General features: G+C 37.2%; 1 protein-coding gene across 1 annotated transcript in view; it reads left to right on the top strand.

Moving 5' to 3' along the window:
• Positions 1 to 27,561, top strand: part of RAD23B (RAD23 homolog B, nucleotide excision repair protein) — a 47,709-nt gene extending 20,148 nt beyond the window's left edge. The window contains exons 4-10 of the mRNA XM_019454279.2: positions 2,991 to 3,259; positions 8,524 to 8,579; positions 13,348 to 13,475; positions 17,325 to 17,457; positions 19,207 to 19,334; positions 20,008 to 20,178; positions 25,068 to 27,561. Of these exons, the coding sequence (XP_019309824.1) occupies positions 2,991 to 3,259; positions 8,524 to 8,579; positions 13,348 to 13,475; positions 17,325 to 17,457; positions 19,207 to 19,334; positions 20,008 to 20,178; positions 25,068 to 25,181 (999 nt within the window). The 3' untranslated portion in view covers positions 25,182 to 27,561. The remainder of the gene's footprint in view (positions 1 to 2,990; positions 3,260 to 8,523; positions 8,580 to 13,347; positions 13,476 to 17,324; positions 17,458 to 19,206; positions 19,335 to 20,007; positions 20,179 to 25,067) is intronic.

Below are 27,561 nucleotides of genomic sequence, written 5' to 3' on the forward strand. Positions count from 1 at the left end.
CTAGATCTGATAGGCTCAAGCAGAAAAGACATGTAGACTCCTAAATTCAATGATATTTCTTAGTTGATGGGGTAGATTTTTAGAAACTAAAAAAGAAAAAGGCAGTTAAAGAAATGAAGGAATGATTGTTGTGAGGAAGTTTTTTAAAGGGAATTTTTTGTGATTTATTGGACTGAAATATACTTGGGACAGTTTATCAAAGTTTTTCTCTAAAACAGAATGGATATGGGTTCTGTCAGGATTCTGTAATATTTTTATTTAAAGATGCATAAGCATGCAGTAGAGAGTTAAAACAGAGAAGTGGTGTACTCGTGACATGAATTTTTAGGATTGAATTATCATAATCTGAGAACAGTGATACTTGTAACCCTGAAAATAGGTTTAAATAAGTAATTGGAAACCAAGTTTATTAAGGACTATAAACCATTTATTAAAATAAATGTGAGGATTTTTTTTTAAGTTTAAGGTAATATATGCAGTAGAAATACAGAGAGATGAGCAAGTAAATTTTATTTATTTTAACTTTTAAATTTTATTTAAATCCAAGTTAGTTAACATAGTGTAATAATGATTTCAGGAGTAGAATTTAGTGATTCATCACATACATACAACACCCAGTGCTCATCCCAACAAATGCCCTCCTTAGTGTCCGTCACCCATTTAGCCCTTCCCCACACCCAGCACCCTACCAGCAACCCTCAGATTTTTTCTATATTTAAGAGTCAAAGAGGAGTTCCTGGGTGGCTCAGTCGGTTAAGTGTCCAACTTCGGCTCAGGTCATGATCTCATAGTTCGTGGGTTCGAGCCCTGCATTGGGCTCTGTGCTGACAGCTCAGAGCCTGGAGCCTGCTTTGGAATCTGTGTCTCCCTCCCTCCCTCCTTCTTCTCTCTCAAAAATAAACATTAAAAAAATAATTAAAAAAAAAGAGTCAAAGAAAAAAAGTCTCTTCTGGTTAGCAAGTCAGTTTTAATTACTGCATATTTTTGTCCTGAGTAAAAGCAGCTAAACGGTTTACATGTGTTGGACTTAAAAGTTTGTATAATCCATTAAGAGAACCATTGTGATTTTGCTATGTTAAAGCACTTACTCATTAAATGTTTGGGTTTTTTTAACATAATTTATTGTCAAATTGGTTTCCATACAACACCCAGTGCTCATCCCAACAAGTGCCCTCCTCAATGCCCATCACCCACTTTCCCGTCTCCCCCACCCCCCATCAATCCTGTTTGTTCTTAGTATCCAAGAGTCTCTTATGGTTTGCCTCCCTGTCTCCTGACTTTTTCCCTTTCCCCTCCTCCATGGTCTTCCGTTAAGTTTCTCAAGATCCACATATGAGTGAAAACATACGGTGTCTTTCTCTGACTTATTTCACTTAGCCATTAAATGTTAAACTTTACATACAAGCAACAGAATCATGAGGAAACTTTGTCTCAATTGAGTATTTTTTAATTGTGTTAAAATATACATAACACAAAATTTACCAGTTTAACCATTTTTAATTGTACAGTTCAGTGGTATTAAGTGCATTCACATTGTGCAACCATCTCCAGTACTCTGTACCCACTAAATAGTAACTCCCCATTCTGCCCCCACCCCCCCAGGCCTTGGTAACCACCATTCTACTTTCCATGAATTTAACTACTCTATACATCTCATATAAATGGAATCATAAAGTATTTTCCTTGTGTGACTGGCTTATTTCCCTTAGCGTAGTGTCTTCTAGGTTCATCCATGTTATAGCATGTGCCAGAATTTCTGTCCTTTTAGGGCTGAATAATATTCCATTGTCTTATCTAGTTTTATCATGAATAGTATGCAAAATGTGGTAGCCACATATTTGGATATGTATATGTTTGGGGTCTTATTTCCTTTAGTATTGTAATAACCTTGACTGTTTAGAACGTAACTAAGAATTAAGCAGGATAGGTCTCAGAATAGATGGATGTGTTTGAAGAATAGCTACTTAGAGCCAAGCTTTTTCTTATTTTACACAGGACTCTACTGATAATTTGTGGTTATTTTATTTTCAAGTTATTAATAGAAGTCATCTATTAGAAGGGGAAGTATTAGGCATTATAGAGGCAAAGAGAAATGACCTTATTATAAAGAGCCAGGAAAACTGTTTAGATCAGAAGTAAGCAGCAAAACTTCAAAAAGCAGATGGGTTTGCTACCATTTAGAATGAGGCTTAAATAGCACTGTGGCAACAGAGACTTCGCGAGGGCATGAAATGTTAGATTATTATAATCATAAATAATCTTAAGGGAAATATTAAATTAGCATAATACATTTAAATTACATTTTAATCTAAATCAGAGTTTAGAACATTAATAATTTGCAGAGTATTATATTGGCAGTTTGAAAAGTTATAGGGCTAAACACAAGACTCTTAGAACAAAGAAAAGAGGGAGTGAATGCTCCTAGTATTATTTTTTTTCAGTCCCCTGTCCTACCGTGCACAGCAAGTCTTTCCAGTGCATGCTGAACTAGCTCAGATCAAACAAGAGAGTTATTTTGGTGATGCTTTTATTATTATTATTATTATTTTATTATTATTATTATTATTTTTTTTGGTGATGCTTTTAAATGACAATAAATACCTTGAAGTTATAACCTTGGAACTTAAACTGTAAAGTTTGGTAGGGGGTAATTAAATGGTCCTTTTTTTTTTAGTACACATTTTGTATATCTCTGAATAGTGGTTTCTATTGGCTCTTTTTTGTAGTGACTTGATAACATAACAAAGACAAACTGTTAGCTAAAAGCTAATTAAGGTTGTTAGTTAATATATCAGCTTTGAAAGAGTAACATAGTGATTCAGATTGCTAATACTGATCACTTATTAAGTTACTTTACGAAATTATTTTCAAGTTACAAGTTTATATTAGTGTTATGTTTGTAGCCTCCTATAATGATAGTCTACTTAGAGATCAGGTAATAATGTGGTATTTTATCATGATTCATTATTTTACTTTTTTAATGTGTTTAGCCCAAAGCAGTGACTACACCAGCACCAGCTACAACCCAGCAGTCAAATCCTGCCACCACGACCACAGTTAGCTCCACCACAGCTCCAGCTGTGGTCCAGGTCCCGACCTCTCCTCCCGCTTTGGCTCCCACTCCTACCCCTGCATCCATCACTCCAGCATCAACGACAGCATCTTCTGAACCTGCGCCTGCTAGTGCAACGAAACAAGAGAAACCTGCAGAAAAGCCAGCAGAAACACCAGTGGCTACTAGTCCAACATCAACTGACAGGTAAGAACTGTATTCTAGGAAATTGTATCCCAAAACACGTTCATATTAGGAACTTCATGCATGTAGGGGTGCCTGGGTGGCTCAGTCAGTTAAGCGTCCGACTTCGGCTCAGGTCACAGTCTCATAGTTTGTGAGTTCAAGCCCCACATCAGGCTCTGTGCTGAACAGCTCAGAGTCTAGAGATTCTGTGTGTCCCTCTCTCTCTGCCCCTCCCTGCCTGATCTCTGTCTCTCTCTCAAGAATGAATATGAATAAACATTAAAAAAAAAAAAGAACTTCATGCATGTGTTTGTTTTGATTATTGTTTTGATCAAACTAACTTTGTTTCTACTCTGTTAAACTTTTCTGAACATTGAACTCTCACTAAAACTAATTTTTGTGCCTGTTTAAATTTTCATGATCCAGTTTTGTATACTCCCATTATTTTTTTTCCCAGGGGGAAGGGAAAGAGGGTCAAAGTTATTCTTCATTTTGTGTAGAAAAATTAGGAAATACAAATGCCCAAAAAGAATTATAAAAATAACTTCATATTTTATTATAGTTTGACATATTATAAATAACTTGACACTGCCCCAGTCATTATTTATATTATTTTCTGATTGTTGTCATTTCTATTGTAAACATCTTTCATTCCATTAAATATTTCCGTTTGCTGCATAGCATTGTGTTTGGATCTGACATTTGTTCACGCTCAACCTTAGAAAAGTAACATCTTTGGGTATTTTCCTCATCTGAAAATTTGTGGATGACAACCTATCTCCTAGAGTTGTTATAAGGATTAAATGGAATAATGATTATAAAAGGTGTAAAATAGCACACGGTACACAGCAATACGTATCAGCTGTTGTGGGTACTTCACCTACCAACTTTTGTTGAACATATGGATTGTTTCAGTTTTCCACTGTTTTATCTATATTTTTGTGAACTTTTGTAAACATTTAAGTTTTGCCTGTGTAGATCTTTAAAACCAAAGAAAAAGCACTGGGATATTTGTGGAGCAAGAAATAATTTCTTGTGAGAAGTTGACAAGATTACTGAGTAATTTATGACAAAAGTTTTTTCCCCCAATGGTAAATTAAAGAACCAAAGCAAGTGCTTTATTTTGCTTGGCTGGAGCTTGTATGGGGAATTTCTGCTTTATCTGACAGCATGGGTTGTATTAAGTCCAGTGTGCATTGGCACTGGAGCTGTTTGTGTTTTGTGACTTCAATATAACTTGGGACCTCAGTGGCAATAGTTAGAGTCCTTGGAATCAAAACCAGACAGAATGGAGATCTGTACAGGAGTTGGAAACACGTACTGAAAGGGAAGCATGTTTGTGATAAATACAACAATGATCAGAAAAAAATTAGTTACGATTATTTTAGTCTTTTACCTATGTGTTCAGTTTCTGTGTCTGATCCAAGTCAACCATGTTTGGAGGGGTTTGAGTCATCTGGTTTATTGCTCACTTTGGGCCTCTTTTCAAGGAATTAAATATTTCCTCTATGCCTGCCTGCTGCACTTTGCCTTAGTTTAGGCCTTCTGAGACACTGTCACCTAACTTGATGCTTCTCCCACGTACATTTAGAAATGCATTCAACACTCCTACCTAGTGAGAGACAACCAAACTCAGGTTAAGCTGTTCTATCAAGAGGTTGTTGGTCCATTCTGTGTGAAGGAGGGAAGTTAACAAATTTAACACATTGTTTCCCAGACCATTTAAACATTGTAAATGTAATTAAATATATGTTCATCAGTACAGGATAGCCTATTTTCTTACATGTTTTCAGCTCTTCGAAAAGCTATTTATAGTGAGAATTTCAGAATTGATCGGTACAATCTCTTTTTTTTAAGATTTTCTTCCTGGAGGTACAGTTTCACTTACCGATTCTTAAGATTCAGGATTACCGGGGCGCCTGGGTGGCTCGGTCGGTTAAACAGCCGACTTCGGCTCAGGTCATGATCTCGCGGTCCGTGAGTTCGAGCCCCGCGTCGGGCTCTGTGCTGACAGCTCAGAGTCTGGAGCCTGTTTCAGATTCTGTGTCTCCCTCTCTCTGACCCTCCCCCGTTCATGCTCTGTCTCTCTCTGTGTCAAAAATAAATAAACGTTAAAAAAAAAAAAAATTTAAAAAAAGATTCAGGATTACCTTTTCAGACCTACAGAGGTTGCATAAATCAGTAGATGATCAGTGATCCACAGAGCAGATACTAGAGTTACTTACTTGGTTGGGCTTTGTACACCATTTCCCCAAATTATCACCACCTTCGAGAAGGGTAACAGAAGGATGAGGGAAGCTCAGAAAACTGGCTGCTTAAATGTGCCTTAGTCCTTTCATCTATCTGCTCTAAAACATTTAGTGTCCTGTAAAGCACAAAACTTAGTGGGCTAATTATCAGGAGATACACTGGTACCAATTCGAGGGACATCAGAAAGTTTATTCATCACCCCTGGCCTGACATTTCGTTATTAGTCATTTGTGTCTTTAGGCCAGTTTTGTTCTTTAAAAACTACCGATTGCAATGCAAATCCTATTTGTATATATCTACCTTAGAGAAACTGCCTGTGTGCACAAAGACTGCGTTAATTTGTAATTAAAGACAAATTGGAACCAACCTAAATATCCATTAATAAGGGAATGACTTGACCTGCAATTTATTCATATTGGAGAGCAATGCTGCTTGAAGGTGGTAGTAAGTAGGCAGCATCAGCGTCACTGGGAGTATGTTTGAAATTAAACCCCTGACCTAAGTCAGAATTCTCTGGGGGCAGATCACAGAAATCTGTATTTTAACAAGCTCTCCTGGTGAATTTTTAGGCTTCCTAAAGTTTGAGAAGCCCTAATATCCAATAGTACAGGCCAGTTAAAGTATGTAGTATATATGCATATTGAGTGAATGTGGTTTCAAGGCTTTGTTATCAAGTGAGAAAAAGAGATTACAAAATAATATGGGCAGTAACCGTAAACCAAACAAAAGCCACAAAACGACATCATATATTTTCTTTGGGTATATATAGTAACGTGTAGTAACAAAGGAACAGCACACTAACTGATAAGTGGTTTCCTCTGCAGATGGGGAAGGAGAAGCAATGAGGCAGAGTCAAGGTTGAAGAATGGCAGTCCAACCTCACCTCACTGTGGTCTGTGATATGTAAAAGGAAATTTTAAAGCCGTATGCAAAACAGCACAAACTGTTCTGTAAAAGAGCTGCAGGAAAAAACACTAGTCCTACCAGGTAGTAGAATGTACTCTACATGGTAACAATTGCGACAATTTAGAGTGACTCTTACTAGAAATACGGCTCAGTTAAATAGATAGTATTCTAGAAACAGACCAGAATACATACCAGAGACTTCATGCAAGATAAAGATGTGATTTCAGACCACTGAGGAAAATGCTGTTGGGATTAATGTCTAGCCAAATGGAAGGGGAAAGATGGATCACTCTAGACAGATCACGATTCAACATAAAAGTGAAATCATAAACAAGAGAACATGGAAAAATAAAAATCTTTAAAAAGTTATAAAAGGAATAATTGAAAAATTTGTCCATAGAAAGAATTTAGTAAGAGCTTGATTTGGCCAATTAAATGGAGTACTGTGTGCCTGGGGAAAAACAGGTAGTTGTAGTTATGCTGACTGAGATAATCAGGTTAAGCGAAACACATCCAAAAGCAAGACACAACTTCTTGTTACATAGAAACTGCTAGTGGTGGTTGTTCCCTAGGTTGGGGTCTTGGGCAGAATTAGTTTTCCTGTATACTTTTCACAACTTTTTTCCTTCTGTACATGTTAGCCTATCGAGTTAATGAAGATACTTTAAAAATTATACCAAACAAGTAGTTTAATCATGATAATCATATCGGATGTTAGGATGCCAGGCACTTTGCTAAACACTTTACCAGCAGTAACTCCACATACATACATACATACAACTTAGCGATACATGGATATTATTGTTGACCCCATTGTATTGATGAACAAACTGAGGCTTAGAAAGTAATTTATGAATTCAAACTTAGATATTCTACTTGCTCTTGCTATGCTATAGGATTTTCTCAGAACTGAAGTCCGCTGTGTTCTCTTTTTAAAATTGGGAATAAGTGTGTTGTATGTATGTTTTAATCTAACTGCTCCCTTTACTACTTTTGTAAACTTGGATTTATTTTTCTTTGGCGTACTCTTCCTGGTCTTTCATAATCTTGTTTTTGTCTACCTTGTTTTCCAGACTCATCTTCTGCAATTGCCCAGCAGAAACTTAGTGCTTTTAACTGATTAACTTTCGGTTACAACTTGCATTTTGTCACACGTCTCCCCATTTTTTGCTTATGCTGTGTTCCTTGATTTAAATGCCTTCCTTCAGTTTCGTATAAGATCTAACTGAAATTCTGTTATGTAAAGATTTCCCAGGCCTTTCCAGCCTAATGTGGTTTCTACTTTGGCTATTTATCGTATACAGGTTTTTCTCCACTATTTGAAAGTAAAGTGTTCCTTTGAAACCTTTTGTAAAAGCAGAAATAGCATAAAGCAATGAAGCAATTACCATTAATTTATATGGAAAAAGTTTTGATCATTCCCAGACCCAAAAAATAACCTCCCAGGCTTAGGACACACCTTGCTAGTGGGTGCACAAAGTAAATTAAGACAAAGCACAAATGCACACACACACGGTTCAGAATTAACAGTGACTTGATATTGAGATGCTGGGTGTAGTTCCAGTTGAAGGAGCTTGGTGGGGCCACTCACTTCTCGGGGTGTACGCCTCTAGAAAGGCTTGCTGCAAAGCAAATGAAACACTATTTTCACTTTTCTTGTAAAAGCAGAAATCCTCTTCAGAGACCATCCTCTTTGGATTTCTTATAGTTAGTGAAAGCAGGTACTAATGTAGATCTTTTGTAAAAGCAAAGCAGTGAACTATGGAAAAGTGGGGGATACTTGCATTGTTTGGTATTTCTTCCACTGTGACTTGACTTATTTAACTTCTCATGTAAATTCTTTCAGGGAAATGGTTGTGCATTCTCTTTTTTGTATTCCTTAAGTAGTAAGCAGTCTGGTTATTTTACATCTTTGGACATTTAAAATGATGCATTTGCAGAAGAATGAGTATTAAGATTGGAAATGTTATGGATAAAGGCTTTAGGGATTAATCTAGAGGACAGTTTAAACACTGTAGCCAGACTTTTACATTTAATTAAAATAAAATAATCTCTTTATATAGTGGACAGTTACTAAACTTTAAGTTTATATACTTTCTGAAGTATGATTTTTTAAAAACCTTTTGCAGTACATCAGGAGATTCTTCTCGGTCAAACCTTTTTGAAGATGCAACAAGTGCACTTGGTAAGTGTCTACGTTGTAAATGACCTTATCAGAGGGATCATTTCTTTAGGTCATGTGTTCATCTTCATGGTTACTTATAATCGAGTTGCTAAATGGTTTCGATAATTGTTCGATTAATGTTTCTAAAGACTTTGTAAATTAATGTGTTATATATTGAATCCTTAGAATTGTACTGTTGTTATTCGAGGTAAGCATATTCTTTTAGTTAAAGCAGATCATTTTCCAAATGTGAATTCTAAATATGGTCTTAACAGAGTTTGAACTATGTACAGGTGTATTACAAAATGTTTTTGAAGTCGGTACAGAATGTTACTAAATCTGTCTCACACCTCATCTTATTCTCCTTCAGCCTTTATTCCAGTTTGTAGCCCTGTTGGGTCCCGTCTGTATTTCATTGCTTATATCATGCTTGTAGTGAACATACCTTTCTATCCCAACTTTTTTTTTTTTTTTAAGTTTATTTATTTTGAGAGAGAGGGAGAGAGAAAATCCCAAGCAGACCCCGAGCTCTGTCTCACCAATCGTGACATCATGACCTGAGCCAGAATCAAGAGTTGGCTGCTTAATCAACTGAGCCACCCAGACACCCCATCCCAACTTTAAATTTAACTATGCTGGATGACGCTCTTTCATCTCCCCTTCACACTTAATATGTCAAAATCAGTTTTGTTTTTTGCCCCTGTTTTTCCATTATAACACTTTGGTATGTTTCCTCCTGTGCCTGCTGATTATTGGTCAGTTGGCTGGGAACCCCATTCCTCCCCTTTGGTACTGTTCTGTGTTACTGGAAATGGTAGGGAGGTAGAAGACTGGGAACAGGTGGGAACAGCAGCTTCAGTGGTATGGGCTTCTAGTTTCTTTGCCTACTTAGTTGCTGCAGCAGCAGGGTTCTAACAGCAGTAGTACCTCATGAGATGTAGGGTGGCCTCTGACCTGATTGGACTTGAACTCCATGAACCTCTCATTGCCATGGAAACGGCATCTTGGCTGCCCATAGCATGTAGGGGCAAAATGTTACTAAGGTCACCGCATGTACCACACCCACATCTTTACATTTACTGTTGTCTGGGACTGCTCTGCTACCAAATAAGTATAAGTTAGCGTCCAATCAGCAAAATAGAAATCACTCTGTCATACAGGGACATGCTTAATCCTCAGAAGTCCTTACAGAGATACCGAAAGGACTAGAGATGAGCCAGAAATCGGTAATGTGCTCTCCACTTGCAGAGCTGGAACCCACTGACACTTGTCCCTGGGACTGCCGAACTGTCTGCTGCCACCGCTGCTATCTCAGTCGGAAAGCGTGGTGCCTCCAAGCTCTAGCTGCTGCTACCACGCGTACACCTCTGAAGACGGTGTCTTACCTTTACGTCTTCTGTCAACCTGTACAGCTTAGGTCATGGGACCCCTTTACTCTTTAATTCACCCAGTCTTTATGTAGATACCCTGCTGCTTTAAACTTTTCTTTTATGGCTTGTGACACTACTCTTTTCTTGATCCATGCCTCTGACTACTCCTTTTCAGGCCTTCTAGTTAATTCTTTTTATTTTACCTGACCCTTAAATATACGGATCTTCTGCGGTTCTGCTCTAGCCCATAGTTCAAAGTTCAAACTCTGGAAATACTATAATGATTCCCAAAATTATAACCCCAGTACACATCTCCTTCTGAGCCTCCAGATTCAGATGTGAACTGATTCATTCTTTAAACTGCCACCTGGAAGACGTCTAACCTCCATGAACTCTGTAGGTTCCAGACAGAGTCCTGTTTTATTCCCCCATCCAATTCTTCTCCTTTGTTCCTCACTGCTTGCACCATCATCTCTAGCAAACATTGGTGTCATCCTTGATCCCCCTGCCTCTCTTGGCCTGTTGAGCCCAGGGTACTGACGGCCCTCCTTTCTAATGTCTCCGGAATACTTGTTTCCACTGCCACTTGCCTGCCTTAGTTCACGCCCTTACCTCACTAATACTCCTGCATTATTCTCTCCTACATGTCAGTGCTCTGTTATAGTGGGTTTTAAAAAAGGCTGATCTAATGAAGTTATTGTTAGTTCCTTGTGCAGTTTCTTGTGACCGGGAAGATAAGACTCTTGATGACACGTAAAGGTTCTTCGTCACTACTACTTTTAGTCTCATTAGCTCTCTCTCTTGTGTTGTCCATTGTCCCTAGTTTTCCTATGAGTAGCAAACTGTTTATAAGCATTTATTTTTGAGTGTTGGTAACTTGACTAATTAGGAGGCGTGATTTTAGGAGGTGTAACATGATGACTTGGTTTGGGGGCTCAGGAGTCTGACAGCCTGTGTTGGTCTCTGCACCATGACTTACCAGCTCTTGATCCCATGATCAAAATAAACCTTTCTCATGGAGTTACTGCGAGACTTAAGTAAGAAACACCGTGTTAAAATCATTTAGTTCAGGTAGTCCACAGCTCCTAATTTCTTTTATCTTGATGCTGAATTCTGAATCTGGGAACTAAATTACTCAGAGTATATTGGCACTTAAGTAGCTTTGTGCCAGAAGTATATGAATAGGTGATTAAGAAAAAAAATATCTTAACAAGTCCTCTATGGAAGCAGAAAGGAAAAGTCCTTAACTCTAGATATCAAATGCCACCTTAGCTCAGTGATATTTAGGTTTTTTTTTTTTTTTAACTATACTTTTATAGGTAACAAATGCCTTTTGAAAATTCTGCAGAAAATCATTTAACTGGTAAGAGTATCACTGTGCCAGGGAAACGGTGATGCAGAATGACAGGGTCCCTTGCAAGTTGAACTTTTCATTCAGATGGGGTAAAGAAAGAAGGGTGAAACGTAAAGTAAATTGCAAATTATGATTAATGATTTTAAGGAAACAAACGGCTTCCTTAAAGAAAAACAGAAGGTGCTTATACATAGGATAGGCAGTACATCTGTGAGACTGGAACATTTAAATTGAGAACTAGAGCCTGCAGAGGAACTGGCCCTCAGACAAGCCTGGTATGTGTGTAGAGGTTCTGCGGCAGGTTTTAGAAGGTACGACTTATGAACTGGAAAATATCAGTGTGGTTGGAGCATGGTGTTTGAAGATGGTTGGGAGGTTTTCTTTTTAAAGGCTCGCGTTTGCAGCCATGTGAAGAAAGAATCGTAGACTTGAGGGAGGCAGTGGGGAGGGGCAGGAGAGGAAGCAGGGTGTAATCCAGAGACTTTTGTGGTCTGGTCTTGAGTGAAGGCAGTGGAGAAGGGGGGAACCTAAGTAGTTTTACACTGTAATTCAGAGGGAGGATCTGCAGATAACGCTGCTAGATGAGATGTGAAAGACAAGGGGAAGGGAACTGTGATCACCAGTTTTCTGGTTCTTGTACTTGTGTGGAAGGATGTGCCGTTTATTGAAATGGAGAAGGCAGATAGGTAGTGGAGGGGCACATTTGAGGGAGAAACCTTTAGAGATCCAAAGTCACATGTCAGTATTGGTTGAGGAGTGAGTGGAATGTGAGAAGTGGACACAGCCTGTGCAAACAGCTATGGCTGGAAAGGGAAGGGAGCGGACATTTCTGAAAGAGAAATCGAGATGTGGCCATGGGGGCATGCTTCTGTTTTTAGGATGACATTCTAGGATATAGTTAACTGCTGATCAGGATAATTAAGTGGAGAGTGAAGGGTGGGAGGTGGAAAAGAGAGAAGATAACTAAAGGGTACAGTTCTTTGAGGAGACAAGAAGGGATGAATAGCACCCAGAACACAAGGAGAAGAAAAGATGGCTTAAGTGAGGTGAGTTTGGTGTAGAGAGTTGGCTTTCTTTCAGAGTGTGGTCTGTTGTCTGACATTTCCATGAAGAGCAAGTTTGGGTCAGAGACAGCCTGTGGGAAGTGATTTCCTGGAATAGCAGTGCTTGGTTCATTGCCCCAGCTCTGTATGGTATGAGAAAGTCTAACTTTCTGATTTCTAACCTCCTTTCTCTCTCTACTTTGATAATAAAAGGTGTCAAGGGAAAACTGAACTTGTTATAGCCGAATCGATTGCTTGAAATGTCCCTCCTACTTGTTTCAGAAATTAGTTCATCTGTCTCTTCTAGGTTGCCTTCCCTGACCTGCTAATTCTGTCCTATATTTGTGCTACATTTGTACCTGATATTTTTATTGTACTTACAAGCTACCACAAACTTCCTGGTATGAAACAACACAGATTTATTATTATGGTACAGTAGGTTAGAAGTCTAACATGGTACTCACTGGTCTAAAATCAAGGGGCTGAATCACTGGGCTACTATCAGAGCTGCATTCCTTTCTGGATACTCTAGGGGAGAATTTGTTCTGTGTCTTTTCCAGGCTTCTGGAGGCTACCCACATTCCTTGGCTTATAGCCCCTTCCTCTTTCATCAAAGACAACAGCATAGCATTTGTGACCTTGCTTCTTTTCTCTTGTCTTTATATCTGTTTCTCTGACCCTCTCCTCTGTTTTCCTTCACTTTTAAAGACTCTTGTGATTACATTGGACCCACCCAGATAATCCGGGATAATTTCCCCATCTTGAGAGTCAGCTGATAAACAACCTTAATTCTGCTTTGCCTTGTAAACCTAAGGTATTAACAGATTTCCATGGATTCGCAGGGGGCATTATTCTACCTGCCACATGTGTGTAGTTTGTGCTGTTGTGCCTCTTTGTATTCCTAGCCCTGCAGTGCCTGAAACACTGTATATACATGAAGCCCCAAGAAATATGTGGAAAATGTGTATTTATTAAATGTTTCCTTTCTTTCCTCTCCCCCCATCCCACATACCTTTTCTTAGTGACAGGTCAGTCTTATGAGAATATGGTAACCGAGATCATGTCAATGGGATATGAGCGAGAGCAAGTAATTGCAGCCCTGAGAGCCAGTTTCAACAACCCTGACAGAGCAGTGGAGTATCTTTTAATGGTGAGAAATATTTCACTTCATTCTACTTTTAAACTGAAAGCTCACAGATCTTAAAGGAACAATAACAGTTCTCAGAAAAATGATAATATATGCTAATAATTTATATAATGCGTTTTTATTAGTGTGTTAACGCTTTGTGTTGAAAAGATGTAGTCTCTTTTAAAGATTTTGATGTGATTTTTAGTTAGGAAACAACGTGACTAAATGAGTTGTAAAATTGGCTATCCACTTGGAGCAGCACCTTCTAGCCTATTCATGTCATAATGACAGCTTGTGTGTTTGGAGAGTGGAGACAGATTTTTTTAAATCTAATCTAATCTTCCATTTTTAGTAGCTTTTTGACAACCGGCATACTTACTCCTGGGTATACTGTTTAAGGCAAAAATATCAAAGTGGAAGCCCATGCCCAATTGTATTTGTCTTGTACTGTGTACATTTTTGTAATTCATTGGCCATCTTTTAAAAATTGAGAGATTTCACTTATAAATTCAGATAGCTGGTTTGTCTGGACAACTTGGATCCAGATTTTTGCAAGGGTTTAGATCACAGACTCTTTAATTTACTATATTCCCATCCATTCCCCGTTACCTGACATAGCATTGTACATTTAATTTAATATATAATGTTATATTATTTGCCTGGTTCCCTTTGCATTTGAATTGTCAGCTTGTTTATAGTCAGTGGTAGTCAAGGGGATTTTGAATAAGTTCTTGTCTTTTACTAGCATAAAATTTTGAGAAATAGATTGTTGTGGACATGGTGTTTATGACAGTGAATGTCTGTTATTTACAGATATGGCATGGGCTAAAATAATAGCATAGAATTTTGGAGCAACATTTAATTAGCTTTTTAAAAATCTGGGACGCCTGGGTGGCTCAGTCGATTAAGCGGCTAAATCTTCATTTCAGCTCAGGTCATGATCTCACGGTTTGTAACTTCAAGCCCTACGTTGGGCTCTGCGCTCACAGCGCGCAGCCTGCTTTGGATCCTCTGTCTCCCTCTCTCTGCCCCTCCCCAATTCTCTCTCCCTCCCTTCCTCCCTCTCCCTCCTTCCCTCTCTTTCTCTCTCTCTCCCTCCCCGTTTCTCTCTCAAAAATAAAAAAATGAAAAAAAATTTAAAAATGTTAACATTTTATTCCATAATTGTCTTCAGTGTTTTACAGTATTATCAAGGTCTGAATTGCCCTAAATATCATCTTAGAAATCCAGAATCCTAACTCTTGTGGGGAATATAGTTCACAGTTTAACCCATTCATTTGTTTCCAGGTTGTACTTTGTTAGAAACTCCTTTTCAGATAATAGCTTCAGGAGAGTCAAAGTCAAGAATGAGTAACTGTGCTGCCTCCACCAGTTATTTGCCTACTCATTTGTATGTGAGATTCACAAAACCTTTTATCATTTCCTCTTCTGAATTCTCTTTTCCATTGTCCTCTTGATGAGAGTCTTTAAAATGATGGTAGTCCATTTATCAGTTTGTAATTTAGGAATCATTTTGGATTGGTAACTATTGTGAGTTTGTTTGTGGTACCCTTCCCCCCCCCTCAGAAAACAAACCCATATTCTATTAAAGTATTACCTTTCCTTTTATGGAGTGACTTAAATGTATACCTGTGTGGAATTCTGCATTAGTTTAATGGAAGCAGGTATTTTAATCTAATAGATCTGAAGTTTTAAGGTATAAAAAATAGATCACTGTTTTCAAAGTTGTTACTACTTTTTAGCATCAAATGCAAATGAATAGATACAAGTTCATGAAACACTTTATTTTCATTTTAATATTCATTTACTTTTGAGAGAGAGAGAGCGCGCAAGGGCGGGGGTGAGAGGTGGTGGAGTCAGAGAGAGAGGGAGAGAGAATCCCAAGTAGGCTCCACTCTCAACACAGAGCCCGATGCGGGGCTTCGATCCCACAGACCATGAGATCATGACCTGAGCCGAAATCAAGAGTTGGATGCTGAACTGACTGAGCCACCTAGGCGCCCCATTTCATGAAATAGTTTAAAGTGTTTTTGATATATTTAGTGTTCAATTCATAGACTAAAAAGGGCCACCTTTAACTGTCACTAATTTTTGAGACTTCTATAGCAGTGATTAACTTTTTAGTTTAACAAACCTGTTTGAGATTTTGATGGAGGCTTTGGATCCTCAATCTGCATATAATCTGTCAGCACTTACGGATTTGAATTGGTGGAATGTCCGAAATGTTTGTTTCTAATAGCTGGAGGAACGCTAACTTGGGCAGCCATTACCCATAATGCTATTCATTAAGCTTATTTTTTCGTATGTTTATGATCTTGGCTTCTGATTTTTATTGGGAAATGGAAGAATTTACCATTACCATCTCTTACCCAAATGTTTTATTTCCTTCTTCATTCTCCTCCTTTCACAATCTGTGTGGATTTCATAAAGACTTTTAGTATGTTGTTATGAAAAGTCTTGTAAATCATGCATCAGAATAGTGTTCCAAAGTCTCAGTGCAGTTTTAAGTTACAACTTCAGAAGACGAATGGTCCAAACTTAGAATAAGCATCACTTAAATACTGAAATATTTAAGGTTCTTTGATAACTACTTCTGTGAATTGTGAATAATCCATTTTAGTTTTTTCTATGTGATACTTTCTGGATGACACTTTCTTAGAACCATGGATCAATAGTGGAGATCCTCCTTCCTCAGCCACTATTGGCCACCTGCCCTGTCTCCATTAGGCTTTTACTCCAGGGTTCATTTCAGAGCTGCACGTGTGCATCAAAACCTGTTTCTTTGGATGATTTTAAGGCTAGGTTTACAAATACAAACCTTTTTGTCACTGAGCTGGTGAACGTTTCTATGAAGTTTAAAAATTAACTAGGGCAATGTATAGCATTAAAACCAGATGTGTCCAATTTTAATAAAATTTGTATTGATATTTTAAGTTTTTTAATAGTTGGCCTTATAAAACTGTACATTATTACTTAATATGCAAGTTTTGGATCTTTGGTGTTAGGTGTAACCTATGTTGCTATATGTAAACATCATTTTATGACTTCAGTTTTAAATTACAAATCTCCACAACTTAGTAAAATAGCTATTAAGTACAAGTAGCTATTTAAATTTAGTAAAATTGGAAGTATATTAAAAAGTTAGTTTCTTTAGTAACCTTAGCCACATTTCAAGTTCTCAGAAGTTACACGTGATTAATGAGTATCTTTTTAAGTTCATATATTTTGAGGGAGAGCATGCCGCATGGGCATGAGTGTGGGAAAGGTAGAGAGGCAGAGAGAGAATTCCAAGCAGGCTTTGTACTGTCCGTGCAGAGCCTGACATGGAGCTTTATCTCATGAACTGTGAGATCGTGACCTGAGCTAAAATCAAGAGTTGGAGGCTTAACTGAGCCATCCAGGTGCCCTGTGATTAATGAGTATTTTATTGGACAGCACAGAGAACATTTTCATCATTATGGAAAGTTCTGTTGGACAGTGCAGCCTTATAGCAGTATGGGTTCTTCTACACCACACTCAGGTCATTTCTAATCTAACTCGGACATATACAGCTTCCAGATAAGTCTTAATCCTTTACTTTTATTTCTGTTTTTATTTGTTGAGAGGGAGAGAGGGAGAAAATCCCGATGCGGGGCCTCAATCTCACAACTATGAGATGACAACCTGCGCTGACATCAAGAGTCGGTCGCTAGACCAACTGAGCCAGCCAGGTGCCTCATCCCTATACTTTTAATTGACTCAGGCACCTGTTTGATGCTTTGAACAATTAGACAAGCACATTAAATAGATGAATAAATCTTTGACTTTGTGTAATATTTAACTAACTTTGAATGTGACAGGATATTTTAAAGCTGGGAAATTGTATTATAGGGGATCCCCGGAGATAGAGAAAGTCAGGCTGTGGTTGACACCCCTCCAGCGGTTAGTACCGGGGCTCCTCAGTCTTCAGTGGCTGCCGCTGCAGCAACTACGACAGCATCGACCACAACAGCAAGTCCTGGAGGTAAAGTGGGGTGTTTGGATGGGGAGGAAACGGTCCTGAATTTTTAGTGTAAAATGAATCTGAAATACTTTTGAGGTGAGGTTCTTTCCTGGAGCATTTGGATAACTCTTCAAACAAGTTCTCTATCCATTAATGTTAGAGAAGGGCCCAAAACAAGTTCTTCCAAGTAGATATTTAATACGTTCTTGCTGAAACATTAGCGCTCTAATTTTGGCAAAGGGTACATCCTGTTTAGCCTATGCCACGAAGAGATGCTTCCCAGTTTGCCTTTCGTGTTACATTCTGAAGCCATTCAGAATGTTTGCTCACCTTGTCTCTTTTCTCTCCCTATAAATGTCATAAAGTGTGTATAATTTCAAAGCCAGTAGGATCTTAGTGGTTATTATACAACCAAAGAAATAAAACACTGGGAGGTTGGAAGACTTCTATCTAAAGGTGAAACCCAAGCTTGAATTCAACTCTCTTTACTGGCCAGAACCCACCCTCCCATTGCCAAAGGCATGACTACAGAGGAAAGCCTGGAGCCTGTGGTGGACCCAAGAGTTACTTCATTCTCTTTCATTCCTCATTCTGTATACAGTACTGACGAAGTAATTTAAACTGTTAATTTTGAAGTGGCCCTGCTTAGATGCTTCATAGAGCTTTTAGCTCTACGTAGGACAGTAAGCTCTGGTTGACAAAAAGCCCTGAATGCATTGTATGCAGTCTCCCAGAGGACAGGCGTTTCATTTCTGCAGAGTTGGCCTAAGAATGGAAAGAAGAGGCCCCAGCTTTGGTTCAGATTTGGGCTGCTGTCCCAATTAGCAGTGCTTACTGGGTTAACTTCACTTTCTGAGTCTCATTTTCTTCATCTGTGCAACCAGTGTCAACACAAAGAAGGATGAGCATGTTATGTGGCCATTTTAATTTGAATGATTCTTCTTGAATAATTTAGGAAATAACATCTAAAAGATGTTCCGTAATTCATCGCTAATCTCAAAAACATAATTATATGCAGTTTTTGGTCTCTTGTAGTATAGTCAGACAACCACCACTACCCCAAAAAGTTACAGTTCTGTATTTTATTTGGTATCCTTAATGTTTATTATTGCCGTGGGATTTAGGACTAAAGAGTTCTAGATGTATTAGTTAGTACTAGGTTGTCTTACAGCTTATTTATCTCAAGCTTTTGTAGATTGTAAATGTTTGAAGTTCAATGGTAATAACCAAAGTCATCTTTCTAATTGTAATTTAAGTTTATTGATCTGCATATCTGAACTCTTAACTTCTAAGTATCAAATTGTCTTTCATTTACTTGGTTTAGAATTTCCCAGGGATTCAAACTCAGATTGGTTTTTTTTTTTTCCATGAGGGTTTAGGTTATATTATAAAGTAAGCGGCTTTTTTGGTTTTGTTAGTCCTAGGTATGTATTTTTCTTAGGAACAATTTTAATATTTTTTATTTTGATAGAGTACATGCAAGTCATAAATTCTCATTATTTGATAATATCGAGTGCTCAGGACAGTTGTAGGAAAACTTTGTTCTTTCAGTTTTCCATACTCTATCTATGCTAATAGGAGTAATTTCTGTAGTATGAGACTTGGAAGTTGGTGCGTTGAAAGATTTTTTGACATTATTTACTTCCTTTTGCACACATCTGAGAACTCATATTTACTTGTCAGTGTTTGCTGTCTAAAATTATGATTGAATCAGCTCTTTGTATGTGTGTAATTGCTACTTTGATTTAAAAATGTTTATGTGTATTTTAGGACATCCTCTTGAATTTTTACGGAATCAGCCTCAGTTTCAACAGATGAGACAAATTATTCAACAGAATCCTTCCCTGCTTCCAGCATTGCTACAACAGATAGGTCGAGAAAACCCTCAATTACTGCAGGTAACTGTTGAATCAATTTCAAAAGTGGGTTTACAGAGTATGTCATTTTTTAAAAGTCCATGAGAACTACCTTCCCCTCCACATGCTCTAGAAACTGTTTTTTTGAGCTGCCCTCAATAGAATATGCTATAGATCAGATACACTAACGAGAGAGTCCAGGAGGGTGGAGGTTGGGTTAATTTAAGTTGGTCAAATAATAAGTTTGGAACCACTTTATTAAAGAATCTGAGAAGCTCTGTAGCAAAGAAACTGTTCATGAATCTTTTTTCCCAAACTTACTGTTAGTGAAGCACTGCGTCTTAGAAACACACCCATGGGCTTATGAATGCCCGAGTCATGAAGTATTTGGGCTTTATACAGCATTGTACTGCCTGCTAGTGTGGAAGATATGTGAGTTCTGTTTCTTTTTATAGACCCTCCCCCCCCCAAGCAATTTTTTAAAATTGATTTGGGGGCCAGGAGACGTTTATGAAAGAGAATTTGAATTCTCTTAATTCCCTAATTTCTTTAATACAAGAAATCACATCCTTCCAAGGATTACATAATCCAGAGTCATTCTAAAATATGGCAGCTGTAAAGTTCTAGCTCTCTTTTACTTGTATTTAGCATTCTTGGTTTCCTGAAGATACTTCTATCATTGTCTTGTTTTTTTCTGTCCTTCATATCACCACAGCAAATTAGCCAACACCAGGAGCATTTTATTCAGATGTTAAATGAACCAGTCCAGGAAGCTGGCGGGCAAGGAGGAGGGGGCGGAGGTGGCAGTGGAGGGATTGCCGAAGCTGGAAGTGGTCACATGAACTACATTCAAGTGACGCCTCAGGAAAAAGAAGCTATAGAAAGGGTGAGTCGAAGTAAAACTAAAATTTGAGTTCCTCAGTCACACTAGCTGCATTTCAAATGCTCGGTGGTCACGTGGAGCTAGTGGCTGCTGCATTGGATCGCACAGGTGTAGATTATTTCTGCCGCTAGAGGTTGTTCTATTGGACAGAGCCAGATAGAGCATTGTCCTAAGGATTGCAGCAAAGACTGTCTATTTTCGTCCCTGCTCTCATATCTTGTCCTTTGTGAAGCCAAGGGACTAGCACTGAATACTGCTTTAGCTTTCTAAAATTGTTATAAATATATTTAAAAATTAAAGATTTCCTTTAGGTGTTAGCATTCATGAAGAAAATGATCTTAAAGTGTATGCTTAATGCAAGATTATCCATTTTTTTATATTCTAGATTTTACTTCACAACTGCCCTTAAAATGTACAATAGATATGTATATGAATTATGTATAAAAAAACATGTATATTAAACATCAGCTCCTGATACTGTTTTTCTGTTTCCATCCTTACTAGGTCATCCAGTTCATATTGAGGCACTGCAATAACTTAGTTTATGCGATACTATAAGTCATTCATTTTTCTCTGGGCTCCATGGTTAACATTTGTAAATAGGGACACAGCACTTGCCCTGCCTTATTTTACAAAGTGTTTTGAGATGGAAGTCTGATAAAGTGCATTTTAACTTAATACTTAGAAAAATCATCTGGGAGATAATTTGCCCGTATTTATAATAAAAACATATCAAATGTTCAAGGTTTATAATTACATGTTTCTTAAAAGGTACTTTATATATATCATGCTAGTATTTTCCTCCCTCAAATAACATAAGTGAGTGAATGACACTTGCCTCAATTGTTCTATAGCAAATTTTGTTTTGTTTTAATAGTTAGGGTTAGTTACCAATTCTTGATTTCTGTTTTGGAGAAGAAATTTTTTCTTGTGTTACTTGTGCTTTTGGTGTCATACTAAGAGAAGTTGCCTAATCCAAGGTCAAAAGATTTACTCCTATCTTGTTTCTGAAGAGTTGTACAGCTCTTACTGTATTTAGGTCTGATTTATTTTGTGTTCCTTTTTGTTTATAGAGTGAGGTGTAGGAGTCTGGTTTCTTTTTTTTTTTTTCTTTTTCTTTGGCATGTGGATATCCAGTTGCCTCTGCACCATTTACTAAAAATTCCACTCTTCTCCATTAAATTGTCTTGGCATCCTTGTTGAAAATCAACTGGCCATCATTGTGAGGGTTTACTGGGCTTTCATTTATGTTCCATTGATTTATGTGTTTCTCCTTATGCCAGTACCTCACGGTCTTGATTACTGTGACTTTTTGTAGTAAGTTTTGGAATCTCTGATTTTCTTCTTTCTCAAGATTGTTTTGGCTCTTTTGGATCCCTTGCATTCTGTATGAATTTTAGGATCAGCTTGTCTGATTTCTATAAGAAAAGTGAAAAAAATTAAAAAAAAAAAACAAAAAACAGGCTGGGGGTTTGATACTGTTTTTTCTGCAGACCAGTTTGGAGAGTATTGCCATCTTAGCAATATTAAGTCTCACCAAGCCTTGAATGTGAGATGCCTTCCTGTTTATTAGATTTTCTATAATTTCAGAAATATTCTTTGGTCTTGAGCTTGTATTTCTTTTGTTAAATTTATTCCTGAGTATTTTTATTCTTTTTGCTGCTGTTTTTATAAATGGAATCGTTTTCTTGATTTCATTTTTGGATTGTTCATTGCTAGCTGTATAGAAATACAGCTTAATTTTGTGTATTGATTTTATAAAATCTTACAACCTTCCTGAACTCATTTATTGTGTTTCTTAAGATTCCTGTTTGCAGGATATCAATTACACATAGGCATAGTTTTACTTCTTTTCCAGTATGGATGCCCTTTATTTCTTTTTCTTTCTTACTGTGTGTGTGTGTGTGTGTGTGTGTGTGTGTGTGTGTGTGTGTATGTGTGTGTACTCATGCGTGTGTCTGAATGCCCTATCTACAGACTCCTGTGTATTGTTGAATAGAGGTGGTGAGAGCCAACATCTTTGTCTTGTTCCTGATCTTAGCAACCTGATCTTAGGAGAAGGCAGTCATTCTTTCACCATTAAGTATGATGTTAGCTAAGGGTTTTATTAGATTCCTTTTCTATTGGGTTAAGTTCCTTTCTATTCTAGTTAATATTGAGTGTTTTTATCACAAAAGGATTTTGTCAGATGGTTTTTATGTGTTTATCGAGATGATCATATGTAATTTTGTTTCTTTTCTATTAGTATGCTTTAATATATTGATTTTTGTACATTGGACCAACCTTGCATTCTTAGGATAACTCCCACTGGTCATAGTGTAATCTTTTTTATATTTTGGTCTGATAGTGTTTTGTTGAAGATTTCCGATAAGGAACATTGGTCTGTAGTTTTCTGTGTGTGTGATGATTTTGTCTGGTTGAGTGTCAGAGTAATACTGGCCTTAGAGAATGAGTTAGGAAGTATTCCCTTTTTCTGTTGGTTGGAAGAGTTAATGAACAATTGGCGTTAATTCATTTGGTGGTTGGTAGAATTTACCAGTAAAATTATCTGGGCCTTGCTTTTCTTTTTGGGAAATTTTGTAATTACTAATTTAATCTCTTTATTTGTTATAGAGCTATTCAGATTTTCTGTTTCTTGAGTCAGTTTTGGTGGTTTTTGTCTTTCTAGGAATTGTGTGTTTCATCAAGAGTTATCTAATTTGTTGGCATAGAATTGTTCACAGCATTTTCCTTTGGTAGTTTTATTTCTATAAAAAGTAGTAGTGTTCCCACATCCCTGATTTTTATAGTAATTTGAATCCTCAGATTTCTTGTTTTCCCTGTTAGTTTAGCTAAAACATTTGTCAGTGTTGTTAATCTGAAGAAAAAAAGAGCCAACTTCTGGTTTTATTGATTCTATTTTTCTAGTCTTTATTTACTTTTTCTCTGATCTTCATTATTTTTCTCCTTCTGCTTGCTTTGGATTTAATTTTCTCTTCCTCTTTTCCAGTTTCTTAAGGTAGATCCTTAGGTTATCTATTTAAGATCTTTCTGAATATAGGTAGCTACAGCTATAAACTTCCCTCTAGGCACTGCTACAGCAGCATCCCGTAAGTTTTAGTGTGTTTGGTGTTGTTTTCATTCATTAGAGTATTTTCTAACTTTCTTTGTGGTTCCTTCTCTCGTCTATTGGTGAAGGATTAGGTTAATTTCTACGTATTTTGAACTTCCTAAATTTCCTTCTGTTACTGATTTCAGTATTCATGCTATTGTGGTCAGAGAATGTACTGTGAACAATTTTAATCTTCTAAAATTTTTTGAGGCTAGTTTTATGGCCTAACATGGTCTTCACGGAGGATGTTTGATATATACTTAAAAAGGACATGCAATCTTCTGTTGTTAAGTATTCCATAAATGTCTGTTAGGTCTGTTTGGTTTATGATGTTGTTCACATCTCTTTCCTTGTCAGTCTTCTGCCTTGCCTGGTTGTTGTGTCCAGCATTGAACATGATGATACCAACATTTCCAGCTGTTCTTGAATCATTTCTCCCTACAGTTCTGTCAGTTTTGTTTCCTGTATCTTGGGGCTCTGTTATTACATGTATTTATAACCAAAGCCTTCCTGTAGTTTATCATCCTATAATGTCTTTGTTTTTAGTAACAATTTTCTGTGTTAATGTATTTTGTCTGATATTAATAGAATCGCTCCAGCTCTCTTTTTGTAACTGTTTGCATGGTGTATATCTTTTTCCATCCTTTTACTTTCAGCATATTTGTGTCTTTGAATCTATAGTGTGTGTCTTGTAGAAGCACATAGTTGGATCGTGCCCTATCTACCTTTTACTTCAGCTAGCCCAGCTTTAATCTGGACAAGAACTAGGTAACAATTATTTTTGAGTTATTTCTTCTCCTTTCATGGATGAGTAGTTAATCGTGCTGAATTGAGACTTCTCTTTTTTTTTTTTTTAATTTTTTTTAAACATTTATTCATTTTTGAGAGACAGAGCATGAGCGGGGGAGGGGCAGAGATAGAGGGAGACACAGAATCTGAAGCAGGCTCCAGGCTCCGAGCTGTCAGCACAGAGCCTGACGCAGGGCTCGAACCCACAAACCGTGAGATTGTGACCTGAGCCGAAGTTGGACGCTTAATTGACTGAGCCACCCAGGCGCCCCTTTCTTTTTTTTTTAAAGGTCATTTCTTGATATAGTCTAACACAAGGTGATTTAGACGGTTGAGGAGAGGGTTCATAAAAAATATTTGACAAATATATAGTCTCTAGTGAATTAGATAATTATTAAGTCACAAGTGATTTTTAATAGACTAGGAAAACAAAATTAAGTGGCCGGTGTCACCATTTAAAATGCTGTAAAATTTAAGCAGATATAAACAGGACACGATATGTCTTGATCTCAAAATATATCATGTGATATTTGTTATGATCACCCATTTCTTTTAGTATGAAGTGTTTGATATGGCAAGGAGCTTGAGAGTGATAGTTGAAGTGATGATGAAGGACATGACCTTCTTTACAAATAACAAAGTAGTTAAACTCCCCTCCAGTTGCTTTCATCTATATCTTTACCTCTTAGGTATTCAAAGCTGATTTACAAATTTCTGTAGGATCATTTATTTTTAAATAATCACAGCGACTAATTTTGAATATTAATGCCAATGAGTGTTAGCAGAGTATCTGTCTAATAGCTTTAACTAGGAAGAGAGAATTTTGTAGGTGGTTGAGCAAGGGTCTAGATTCCATCTAGCTGCTTGGGTTGAACAGTGAATCCACACTTAGATAGGTAGGCATTCACGTAACATTTTCAAGAGCTTTTTCGTGTCTTTCATGTTTTCGGGTCATGATCTGTCAGTACTGCTGTGCTGGAACCCACAGTGTGTTTTCTTTCTTTTCTTCCAGTTAAAGGCACTAGGATTTCCTGAAGGACTTGTCATACAAGCATATTTTGCTTGTGAGAAGAATGAGAACTTGGCTGCCAATTTTCTTCTACAGCAAAACTTTGATGAAGATTGAAAGGGACTTTTTTTTATCTCACACTTCACACCAGTGCATTACACTAACTTTGTTCACTGGATTGTCTGGGATGACTTGGGCTCATATCCACAATACTTGGTATAAGGTAGTAGATTGTTGGGGGTGGGGAGGGAGGGATCTAGGATACAGGGCAGGGATACATACAGTGCATGTCTGCTTCAAGTAGCAGATGCCGCAAATCCACACAGTGTGTAAAATATTATACAACCAAAAATCAGCTTTTGCAGGTCTTTATTTCTTCTATAAAACAGTAGGTAACTTTTCCTAGGTTTCACTCTTTTTAGTGTACTAGATCCAGAAATTTAGTGTAATGCCCTGCTTTATATTTCTTTGACTTAACATTGGTTTCAGAAAGAATCTTTGCTACCTAGAATTTACAGTCTCTATTTCATGGCAACACTGGATAATGGCTTTGTGAAATTGAAAAAATTTTGGAGCAATTGTAAACAGAAATGCCAAATTATTGATGGTTTTTGTTGCTGCTTCAAATACGTATTGAATTAATGTGTAAGAAAGCCCATTCTTTCATGTTAAATACTTGGGGTTGGGGAGGGGAGAAGGGGAACCTTTTCTTAAAATGAAAATAATTACTGCTATTTTAAAATTTCTTGATCATCGAATGTGAGACCCTTCTAACATGATTTGAGAAGCTGTACAAGTATAGGCAGAGTTATTTTCCTGTTTACATTTTTTTTTTTTTTTGGTTTGTTTTGGGAAAAAATTGGTAGGTGTCTAATTACTGTTTACTTCATTGTTATATTGCAGTAAAAGTTTTAAAACCACCATTGCATGTTTGCTTTTGATGTATCCCTTTGTGAAATTAGCACTTTGGGGCCAATGGAGAAATGCAGCATTCGTTTCCCTCTCTTCCCCTTCCCTCTGCAGAAATGTGTTTGTCAGTAAGTCGTGAGTTCAAATTGCTGCCTTTTTTTTTAAACCCACAAGATGCTGATTCAGTTCAAAATTAGCTAATGTTTCAAAGCTGGGTTTCTGATATTTATAAGTGTTTTTCCTTATTAGATAAGAATATATGACCATTAAAGTCATTAGGATTCTATTACTTTCAAAAAAGAAGGTGGACAAAAGTATAAATCCAGCATCTCTTATTGCGTTGGAAAGACTGGCATAATCTTTTGGAAGGGTTGGGAGATGCAGCTGGAAAAGTACTTTGGAAAATATACAATCAAAAATATCTCATGACATATTAAAAGAAAATCTTAATAGCAGTGTTGGCTTTTATTTGGATTTTTTTCAGCTCTGTTTTTTATTAGACTCTCCTTCATTGGCATATTATTGGATCATAAAGAGGGGGAAAATATCTCCTTGTTTAGTTTTTCAAATCTTTTCTTCTGAATATAAACAAGACTGTTTAAAGAAATAGTTTTTTTCCCCTACCATCTGATACTGAGTAAAGAAAATGAATTTGCACAGATGTTGTCTCCCTGCGTAATCTCTTGCAATAATCCTTAGCAAGGTTTGGAGGTGACTTTGAAGCTTTTACGTCATGCACTCGTACCTGTCTCTTATGAAAATAAATGAAGCCATGACTTCTCCCCACAGTGTTATCATGTAGTTTAATCTTCATGCTTATACCTTAAATACAGCAGACCTTTGGACTTTGTATTGCCTGTATGTTTTATAATGGATCATGCAAAATGTCTCAGGAGAATAAAATGAGGATTTGTAAATATGTTCATCTTTCAAGGCAGAGCATTGAGTTGGGAAGAGGGTGGCATTTCTGATCGGAGGATGGAATATTTTCATTTATTTTATGCCATTTTATCTGCTACCTAATTGCTCAGCATAGCGAAAACTGGAAAAAAGAAAAGCAAAAACAAACCAAAACCCCAGCAGCAGACTCTTCTTTTCTCTGGAAAGTGACAGCAGAAGTTGGTGGCACGGAGTTTTTGTCCTTGGACAACAAAACCACAAATAGTGGGATTAATAATTACAAGAAGACAGTTTCAGGCCAAGTTTTGACCATTCTTTACAGTACTTTGTTTTATCTGCTTAAAGAATTAGCCAAGATGCTGTGAAAGAAATAGGCTTTTTGTGACCTTTTGCTGTTACCTTTAATTTACAGTTCTGGTAAATCTTTTAATGTAAGTGGCTCTTTGACTTTGGAATTTTTTTGCATTTGAGGTATTCTGTCATCTATTTCTTGAAATATTTTTATTGTTTAGTTTCTCTATGGAAATGTGAGGAAGCTTAAGTTTATATTTGTTAAATTCTTATTGCCATCCTCTAGTCAAATATGTCTTTTGCATTGTTTAAAAATACTGAAGTGTTCCACCATATAAATTTTTCCTGTACCATGGCTAGGATTCTAGAGAATTAATTATAAAATATTTTCAATACA

This window comes from Panthera pardus, unplaced genomic scaffold (assembly GCF_024362965.1).
Source record: "Panthera pardus isolate Hobbes unplaced genomic scaffold, ASM2436296v1 HiC_scaffold_20, whole genome shotgun sequence".
Lineage (NCBI taxonomy): Eukaryota > Metazoa > Chordata > Mammalia > Carnivora > Felidae > Panthera > Panthera pardus.